This window comes from Sinocyclocheilus anshuiensis, unplaced genomic scaffold (assembly GCF_001515605.1).
Source record: "Sinocyclocheilus anshuiensis isolate Anshui unplaced genomic scaffold, SAMN03320099.WGS_v1.1 scaffold93, whole genome shotgun sequence".
Taxonomy (NCBI): domain Eukaryota; kingdom Metazoa; phylum Chordata; class Actinopteri; order Cypriniformes; family Cyprinidae; genus Sinocyclocheilus; species Sinocyclocheilus anshuiensis.
Window position 1 is genome coordinate 411,355 of NW_015539852.1, and position 10,775 is coordinate 422,129.

Consider the following 10,775-nt stretch of genomic DNA (forward strand, 5'->3'; position numbering starts at 1 on the left):
AAGAACAGCAGGCAGTTTAACTGTTCAGGACAAACAAGGGACACATGAACAGCTATCACTAAACAAAAAAACACAGCTGTGGATCATTCAGGTAACAATACAGTATTAAGAATCATTAAACAGGGTCATTTTTATAAATTCAACTATTATTTTCTCTTGTGGACTATACTGTATGTAAACATCTTTTATGTGAAATAACTTATTCAGGTCAGTACTACATAAACAATAACATGCATTTTGTATGATCCCTCTTATTTTGGTAAAATAATTAACATTTTGGAGATTCTGAAAGGGGGATGTAAACTTTTGACCTCAACTGTATATACATATAAAAATACACCATACACACATAAGTAAACACAAACTTTTAATTTGGATGGGATTTATCGATTTGACAGCACTAGTATATTTCTATAATTTTACATAGAATTTAAGACATTTTACTTATAAAATGTAAATACAAAGTCATTATGATTCTGTAAATATATATTTTTTAATATTTTTATATAACATACAATAGTATAATTTAATAATAATTTTATACTTCTTACGTGTATGTTTTATTTAATATAATTTGTTTATTAATATTTTATTTATATAATATACAATGTATGACTCATTTACTGTATGTTCATATTTTCATAACTCATTTACTGTATGGTCATATTTTTATTAAAAATGTTAATCAACCATACACTGTTCTTTGATAAGAGGACAACTTGGCATCAAAAGCGGCACAGCTTACCCCACTCCCCCTTAACTTGAATCCTTATTCAGAGCTGCGGATCACAAACATCCCATTAACCCAACAGAAACGACTGAGCATCATGGTGTCATACTGCATTCATTCATTCATTCATTCAATGCAGTGTAGCATCATCTAGGATCATGATAAAGCACGCTTTCTTAACTCTTTCAAACTCACACAAAGTTGCATTCATGCCAGTTGAAGGACCAGCTGAAGCCCTAACGTGTCATGCCGTGGTGGAACACACACTGTGCTGTAATGGAGTGTGCGTAAGGCTTTTAGCGTTACTGTATGGACGTCTTGTCATACAGTGAAGAAAGTCACTGTCCCACTGTTGGGGGCAAATGACTGAGATCTCTTTATGTGAGAGCGCACGATAACAGTTCAAAGCACTGTTAATTCACACTGAGAATCAATGACAGATTTACAGCTGCAGGTCAATAGAAAGCAAAAAAGAAAAATGAGGCACTTACTGACACAAGAGATGAGATCACTGAATCTTTCCTTTGGAAACAGTGGGTTCTCCAAACATCGAAAGTAGAGTTTCAAAACTCCCGCAACAGAGTTTATATCATGGTTATTCTCTTCATCTGTCAGGGGATCGTTACCTAAAAGGCATAATGCGTCAAATATGCTGAACAAAATATTTATATTTAAAATATGTGTACACACAAAGAACTGAAAACTTCTAATAAAATATTTTGGTTTATCTTGACATTCAAGAAATGCTGATGTGGATCTATATAAATAAAAAGAAAAATGTCAAGACATCTAGATGTTTTTCCAAGGAAGGAAGTGTCCTTAAATCATGTGAATTCATGGCTCATATGACTCATTGAAGACATAAGAGATTCATTATTATTCAGCAGCGACAGTGCTTTTTAAGCTATTTCAGAAACCTGAACTCTGTTACCACACACACACACACACCTACCTCTCTCAAAAGAGTTCTTGATATCATTGACTTCAACTTGAGATCCAGACACTCTGAATATTCCTTGATGCTGAAGGCCTTAAAAATAGAGAGAGAAACTGTGAAATAACTGCTTAAATAAGACGTCTTCCAGTGTCCATTTAAATCCGCTGGAAATAAAGGCCGGTCCATAGTAACCACAGACAAATCCCAACCTCAAAAGCTAAGCCCTGTGCTTTTGAAAAGTTCCCTTTTTCTAATTAAAGATAATGAATGAAGGAGAGAGAGTGCAAGCAGCTTTTACAAAAACATCCGTCAGTCCGGATTAGCTTTTAATGGAAAGCTTGGCTGAGGGTCAGAAAAGATTAATTAAAACCTTCTCTATAGTTCCAGTAAGACGGCCACACACAGACAACTTTCAGAGCTTACAATAGACACACAGGATCTACAATAGTTTACATAGACATATGATAAAGAACTTTTTGGACTGAACATCCTCTTGACATTGACAGGAAAGCACATCATTTAAAACACAACTTCAAATAGATCTAAAACAAGTCTGTGCATGGCCTAGACTGGGATGGGACGTATTCGGAAGGGGTGCGCAAAAACATGACCAAGCCAGACTCTAAATCAGGACAGGTAGCAATTGGATGATTAGACAAGTTGGAAGGCAACAGCATAACTGTTAACTTCATCTATAGGCTTTTCGGGTGACAATAGTGGGCTGTTTTTAAGGAATGGTTTAAGTTGCAAGGCCATTACAATTTAACTTACCATACAGGTTGATGAATCGAATACAGCTCTCAACAACTCTTGGTATTGCTTGTCCAGAGTCCTAAAAACAAGACAAACATTGGCAGTAAATCAGGATGTGTGCTAAACAATCAGTCTAGCTCTAAATCAACTGAAAATATCCCACACACCATGTATCATTCATGTCGGAGATGAGAAGATAATCCTTCTTGAGGCTCAGACCCTTTTTAAAGTGCACACCTAAGATTATGTGCCTTATCCTGTCTCAGACAGGAAATAAAATGACAACTTAGATCTGCGTGCTAACATGGTTCTTGAACATGAATGAAGCCAGTGCCACCGTGGAAAAACTGAAATGCTTTAGTGAATCCTGCTATGTGATCGTGGCTGCCTGTTTTGTGGGGTTAGAGCTATTTGTTCAGCGTTTGACAGCGCTAGCTCTTACAAGCTTTTAAAAATAATGTTATCTGCTTTTAACCCAGGGAATGTGCCAAGTCTGAACACTGTGAGCGTGCCAGGAACAGAGGCAGACCTCACAGGCGCTACATTTCCCAGCTATGATCAGCAATATGGTGAACACAAAATGTACTGCCCCAAACATGTTTAATTATTAATACTGATACAAATTCATAAATCATAATCGAAACATAGATGGAAAAGACAAGGAATGCTGGAAAACTATATCTGCATTTTATTGTGCAGGCCGTTTACTTTTAATTTATATGAAAAATGTTACAATAATCCAATAATTAGTTATGTTTTTTTAATTAACCACTTATTTCCTTATTTTTCACATATTCATTGTTGTATTCAAAATGTAATATTAATACATTTAATATTTAATAAAATCTTAATTCTATAAATTACTTTTTGGCTTGTGTAAAGCACTATTAAATTCTAGTGTGAAATGTATTATTATTATTATTAATTGTAAAAAGTTATTTAATTTGTGGGATATTCTCTCCATTAAATGAAATAAATCATAATTGTGTGCATTAGGGTCACTGAAGCCAAAAAGGATGAACTCTTGTCAAGCATATGGACACATATACTTTGGGGTCCAAAAGTCTGAGACCACTAGTGAAAATGCTTCTATTTTGCACATTGATAATTTAATACAAAATATTTCCTTACAAATTATATTGTCATAACAATTAATTGAAAAATATTTTGTGATAAATATTTCATATTCATTGAAGTTTCCTCGTACCCAGTTTTAAATAGAAAACCCAGAATCTGTGCAGTCTCAGACATTAGGACACCACTGTACATGGTTCACACCTCCTTAGGATTAAGCAAAGGTCACTGGAAGTTGAACTACTGGAAGCTTAGAAAGACATGCAGCAATGAGCTAATTAGGACAAGCCGACTGTTTCTGTACCTGGTGCCTTGTGTGTGAGTTCCGTCGTCCACGACTATGAGAGAAGGACAGCAGAACGAGAGGACAGAGAGCCAGAGAGTGAGAGAGCAGAAAAACAGAGAAAGAGGTGATCCCCAAGTTATTTGGTCCCAGCACTACAAGCCACCAACAACAGCCTACAAAATCATTATTAGTCTTCCAATGACACCATTAGCTCCAGCCTCACAGAGAGAAAAAGAGGGGGGTGCTGACAACGCTGAATCATATTATCCAATAACATTCTTCACCAAGTTCCCTAAATTTTGCAATGAAACAAATTATAGGAATTAAAAAAGGTTAGTTCATCAAAAATACAAAAATCAGCCATCATTTACTCTTCCTTATGTTGTTCTAAACTTTTTTGACTCTCATTTTTCCATGGAACACAAAATAAATAAATAAACAAACGTCTTTGTCTTCTCCATAAATCAAAAGTAAATATAGCCAGATGGTGATGAACTCCAAATATGACCAAAACAGTACCATAAAAGTGGTCAACATGACTTGTGCTATTTATTTACAGAGTTCTGAAGTCATACAACAGTTTGATGTGAGCAACAGTCAGAAATTTAAGTCATTATATGCTACAAATCTAAGCTTTAAAGGGATAGTTCACCCAAAAATGAAAATTACCAAATGATTTACTCACCCTCAAGCCATCCTAGGTGTATATGACTTTCTTCTTTCAGACAAATACAATCGGAGTTATATTAAAAAATGCCCTGGCTCTTCAAAGCTTTATAATGGCAGTGAATGGGGGTCAAGATTTTGAAGCCCAAAAAAAGTGCATCCATCCATCATAAAAAGTGCTCCACATGGCTCCAGGGGTTAATAAAGGCCTTCTAAAGTGAAGCGATGCGTTTGTGTAAGAAAAATACCCACATTTAAAACTGTATTTTTGTTTGTTTTTTTATTTATTTGAAGACTGTTTGTCTTGGATTGATTTGTGGACCCCAGGAAGACTAGCAACCACTTTGTGGAAGCTAATGGGGATCCAAATAAACAATAAACAATCTCTAGCTTCGGCTACACACATTCACGAGAGAGTGGCGTTCCAGCGGATGACATAGGACGTGGGCATACCATAAGCTCCCCCCGGAGCCGTGTGGAGTATACTTTATGAAAGATGGAAGCACTTTTTGGGGCATCAAAAACTCGACCCCCATTCACTGCAATTATAAAGCTTGGAAGAGCCAGGATATTTTTTAATATAAGTCAGATTGTATTCGTCCGAATATACACCTAGGATGGCTTGAGGGTAAGTAAATAATGGGGTACATTTCATTTTTGGGTGAACAATCCCTTTCAATGAAGCCCAACAGCATTGATTATCTTGTCTCATAACGGAGTAATTTGCCATATTTAAACTTAAATTTTATTCTGTTTCTCACACAAAGCTTTCAAATGAACTTTTAAGGCACTTTTTACAACATCTGTCTCCAGTATTCACTTTCATTGTATGGAAAAAAGCTTTGTGAACATTCTGTTGTGTTCCACAGAAGAGAAAAATTCACATTCGTAACAACACAAGACAGAGATTTTTATATTTTTAGGTGAACTATCCCTTTAAGAGGCATCTTTGTGAATGTTGATGCCTAAAGCTCACTTTATCTCCGTCATCTCGCTTTATGTGTACACACACCTCCGTTTCTGCTCTGTTTAAAAACCTTCCCCAGCCATAATGATCAGTCAAGTAGAAGCAAGTAGCCGTAGAACATTATGGCTTCAAGCAGCGGTATTCAGTGCAGGTAGTACGGCACCCAAAGCTCTAAGTACCTTAACAAATGACTCCAAATTGCCATTAAACAGCTTAACGTTAAATACAGAGCGTGGCCTGGGCCTCTGTGTGCCAAACAGTTTAGGAGGAAGACTGGGAGGCCTATAAAGAGATGTTTACACTTTTAATCTTGAATGTGTTGGAAGCTTTAGCAAGCACCACTAATGAGCTTCACATATACAGTGTATCGAACAATTTAGTTTGAGAGATAAAATGAAGTTGGGCACATGTGATTTCAGGTCATTTGGGGTAAGCAGTAAGCTCCCATTGTGCCTAATTCAGTGATCTGCTCACGCCAATGTCCTGTTCATAAACTTCACTTCCACCGCACATCAAAGGCCATGGAAATGGCAGGTCTGCTGGGAACAGCAGGCGACGTGGGAGTGTGAGAGATGGCCAAGCACGAAATCTTTTGGATTGGCCTGGGCATCTGGTGTTTTAAAGAGAAGCTCACATGGGGTTATACCTATAAATCTGAATTTAGTATCAAAATCCAGTCAGTTCACTCCTCAGTGTCTATAGGAATATAGTAAACTTGCCCCTTACTCAAAAGAAGAGCTTTTTCACATGCTTTCAAACTGTGCCCTATAGGATTTCTCTGTGAGGTTAAATGTAAAGAGCACTATTAGTGCAAATCATTGTGGAAAAGAATCCTGGGAAATATTGCTGCATGGACATATGTTAAATTATGTTGAATTAAGCAGACATAAGTATCTGGTCTACTGTTTTGATCTTATTGCTGAATGTACTCTTATCTTTTTAACTTTCAGGTGTATTCTCTCACAAGTGCTTTTCTGTTATGGGAAATCTATAAATACCAGATGATACAGTAGATAGAACCATGAATAGAAAGACTGATAAACAGAATGACATACTGAAAGAATGATAAGAGTGACAAAACAACTGATAGCTAGAACAATACATTGGCAGACAAATTGATAGACTGACAGAACAGAAGATTCAGAAGACAGAATGGCAAATACAGTATAACGATAGAATGACGGCTAGAATTATATAATGATAGATACAACTAAAGATAGATAGAATGAGAGATAGAGAGAACGGTAGATAGACAGAACAAGAGATAGAATTATACAACAAACAGAATGACAGAATGAACAACAGAAAGATTGACAGATGGAATGATGGACAGAATAATGAATAGACAGAATAACAGATAGACAGAATGACAGAACAACTGACACAGAATGATAAAAAAGAATGACAGAATGACAGAACAATAGAAAGACAGAACAACAAAATGAAAAATAGAACAATAGAACGACAGACAGATACAATGACAAAACAGACAGATAGAATGATATATTGACAGACTGATAGAATGAAAGACAGAATGGCAGATAGACAGACAGACAGATAGACTGACTGAGAAATAGAATTACAAAAATATTATAGAAATATGAAACGATGGCTAGAATGATATAACGAACGACAGAAAGAAAGATAGAACTAAAGAATGATGGCTAGAACGACAGATAGAAAAACAGGACAATAGAACAAATAAAATGACAGACAGATAGAATTACAGAATAAATATAGAATGATATAAAAACAGACAGATGTCAGACAGAACAACTGAGAAAACGATATAATGATCGATAGAATGATAAATAGAATGACAGATATAGACATATAAAAAACTATAAACAGATAAATACAGACAGACAGACAGACAGACAGACAGACAGACAGATAGATAGATAGATAGATAGGTAGGATAGGTAGAGATAGATGCCACATCTTGCTTGTAATCATTGAGAGAAAGTTTGACATATCCTAATATTATATTTGACACTTTATGCACTGCTGAAGATACAAACAAGACAAAGTAAATAGGGCAGAGAATGTTTTTTACCTTGTAGTTGCATACTCAGGCCGGTAACCTGTGTGAGAGACAGATTGTAACAGAGTGAGTGAGTGAGTGAGTGAGTGAGTGAGTGAGTGAGTGAGCAGAGGCCCAGGGGAGGCTTTCGTTTATGCTCAGTAAAGCACATGCAGCCAGCCATCTGTCTGGAACTGGACATCCACACATACACCTTTAGGACATTGGTACATTTTGAAGAAAAATTCTACATTTCTATGCTTGAGCTACAGGTACCCGTTTAGCTATAAAAATATTTCATCCAAGTGTCAGTATGCAGCAGGCAGACTACAGCCTACAATCTTTAGAAAATAGACACGGTTGATTTTAGGCCAGGGAACATGGTTCCTGACAGCTTTGTTGATCCCACCCACACAGCGTTCACTCAGCGGCCCCTGACAGCAGAGTCTCTCGGTGTTCACAACACAAAACTGAAATGCCCCGGGCTCCAAAACATGAAGAGGCAACATGATGAGCAGATTTATACTCGATGCGGGAATTATAATCCTCCATACTATCACATTGAATTAATATGAAGTTAATATGAGGTTGCATCACCCACATAAGCACTAGTGTGTGTCGTGAGCAGCTTCCTGCTGGTTTCTACTGGTCAAGAGGATTATGATCCAAATGTGTTAGAAATTATCTCCATCATTGTGTGTTTTCAGTTCAAAGTGCTGACCCTCTGTTGGAAGGAACAAAGAAAAGCACACAATACCATCACCCAGGGTCCTCTTCAGTAGATCATGCTTTGCCTGAAGCTTAGTGATGAGATTGCTGCCCTCCAGATACTCGTGAAACTTCTGTGAAGAGACATGATTGAGACCAGCATGAGACCAAAAACATTTGACAGTAGGTTGACTAATTCACAGCACCAGAATTAACTTTTTGCCGCATATGCCAATGAGAAAATATACCAGCCATTAATATATTTGTTGTGAGCAATGAAACGTGACTTTTTTTTCTCCAGTCAAAATAAAGAATAAAAAAAGAAGTACATTAAAAATACAAATTAAATAGAATTAATTCTTTATTTAATTATAATTTTATACAGCGCTGCTTGAAAGTTTGTGAACCCTTTAGAATTTTCTATATTTCTACATAAATATGACCCAAAACATAATTAGATTCTCACACAAATCCTGAAAGTAGACAAAGAGAATCCAATCAAACAAAGGAGACAAAAATATATACTTTGTCATTTATTTATTGAGAAAAATTATCAGGTGTTATATATTTGAGAGTGGCAAAAGTATGTGAATCTTTGCTTTCAGTATCTGGTGTGACCCCCTTTTGCTGCAATAACTGCAAGCAACGTTTCTTGTAACTGCTGAGCAGTCCTGCACAACGGCTTGTAGGAATTTTAGCCCATTGCTCAGTACAGAACCACTTCAACTCTGTGATGTTGGTGGGTTTCCTCCTATGAACTGCTTGATTCAGCTCCTTCCACAATATTTCAATCGGATTAAGGTCCGGAATTTGACTCAGTCATTCCAAAACATTAACTTTGTTCTTCTTTAACCATTCTTTGGTAGAACGACTTGTGTGCTTGGGGTTGTTGTCTTGCTGCATGACCCACTTTCTCTTGAGATTCAGTTCTCGGACAGATGTCCTGACATTTTCCTTCAGAATTTGCTGGTATAATTCAGAATTCATTGTTCCATCAATGATGGCAAACCGTCCTGGACCAGATGCAGCAAAACAGGCCCAAACCATGATACTACCACCACCATGTTTCACAGATGGGATAAGGTTCTTATGCTGGAATGCAGTGTTTTCCTTCTCCAAACATAACGCTGCTCATTTAAATCAAATGTTCTATTTTGGTCTCATCCATCCACAAAACATTTCTCCAGTATTCCTCTGGCTTGTCCACATGATCTTTAGCAAACTGCAGATGGGCAACAATGTTCTTTTTGGAGAGCAGTGGCTTTCTCCTTGCAACTCTGCCATGGACACTATGGTTGTTTAGTGTTCTCCTGATGATGAGCTCATAAACATTAACGCTAGCCAATGTGAGAAAGGCCTTTAGTTGCTTAGAAGTTAGCCTGCAGTCCTTTGAAACCTAGTGGACTTTTACACGTCTTGCTTTTAGAGTGTTCTTTGTTTGTGGACCACTGCTGGGGAGGGTAACAGTGGTCTTGAATTTCCTCCATTTGTTCACAATCTGTCTGACTGTGGATTGGTGGATTCCAAACACTTTAGAGATGGCTTTGAAACCTTTTCTAGCCTGATGAGCAACACCAACTCTTTTTCTGAGGTCCTCAGAGATCTCAATTGTTTGTGCCATGATACAACAAACATGGTCAAACTTTGATAGATCCCTGTTCTTTAAATAAAACAGGGCACACACTTTATCTATAATATCTATATTAGTATCTATCTATCTATCTGTCTGTCTGTCTGTCTGTCTATCTATCTATCTTAGGTTATAGAATATTAGGTTATGTCAAACATTCTCTCAATGAGTGCGTTTACATGCATGTTCTTAAGCCGATTATGCTTAATAAGTCGAAAACGCATGTGGTCATGTAAACACAGTAACCCGTTTTCTTTTATCGGAGTAAGGTCATAAACGGCGTAAGCATAAACCAGTCTACACAGGTAGTTTTCTGCCTCTTACTCAATTCCGCGCGGCATGTAAACGCAATAACCCGCTTTCTGTCAGATTATTGAAGTGCGCATGTGTGATACGTGACAGGAATGCTTTGTTAGTGCAGATTTAAGCGCATCTAGACAGTGCAAACGTTTTGGGGTAAAGAAAGAAGGAAATATATCACAAAAGCAGACTCTTTCATAACTCAGAAAATTATAAAAGTGGTCTCATCTCGTGCAGCGGAAGTAGAAATGGTTCAGTGAAAACGCTGCATCTGTAACTGCATGAGGGGATAATAGCCTAGCCTATATGAGCTGTAAGTTTCGCGTGCTGACATGTTGCAAGCTTTATTTAACATCACATCTGACAAACATATGGATGCGGAGTCAGATATGCAAATGATTATATTTTGACGTCAGGGAAATAACCTGATTTATTAATAAAGTCATGAAAACGCAGCTTACTTGCGTTGTCAGGTTGCTGATGTGCAATTAAACGGGGACAATTGGTTATTTTAATAGGCTGATATTTGAGTTATCAGCTTACTGGTGTGCATGTAAACGTGCTCATAGATTACAAGCAAGATGCGACATCTATCTATTCGTCCGTCCGTCTGTGGTCTATCTATCTGTCCGTCCGTCCGTCCGTCCATCTCTATCTATCTATCTATCTATCTATCTATCTATCTATCTATCTATCTATCT

General features: G+C 37.1%; 1 protein-coding gene across 1 annotated transcript in view; it reads right to left on the reverse strand.

Annotated features, from left to right (window-relative positions):
- LOC107684655 (SLIT-ROBO Rho GTPase-activating protein 1-like) overlaps positions 1-10,775 on the reverse strand; it is a 109,699-nt gene that overhangs the window by 18,343 nt on the left and 80,581 nt on the right. Inside the window, exons 10-15 of the mRNA XM_016480963.1 lie at positions 8,194-8,278; positions 7,470-7,497; positions 5,593-5,695; positions 2,439-2,499; positions 1,683-1,760; positions 1,222-1,356 (exon numbers count right to left, since the gene is read on the reverse strand). Coding sequence (XP_016336449.1) covers positions 1,222-1,356; positions 1,683-1,760; positions 2,439-2,499; positions 5,593-5,695; positions 7,470-7,497; positions 8,194-8,278 — 490 coding nt within the window. The remainder of the gene's footprint in view (positions 1-1,221; positions 1,357-1,682; positions 1,761-2,438; positions 2,500-5,592; positions 5,696-7,469; positions 7,498-8,193; positions 8,279-10,775) is intronic.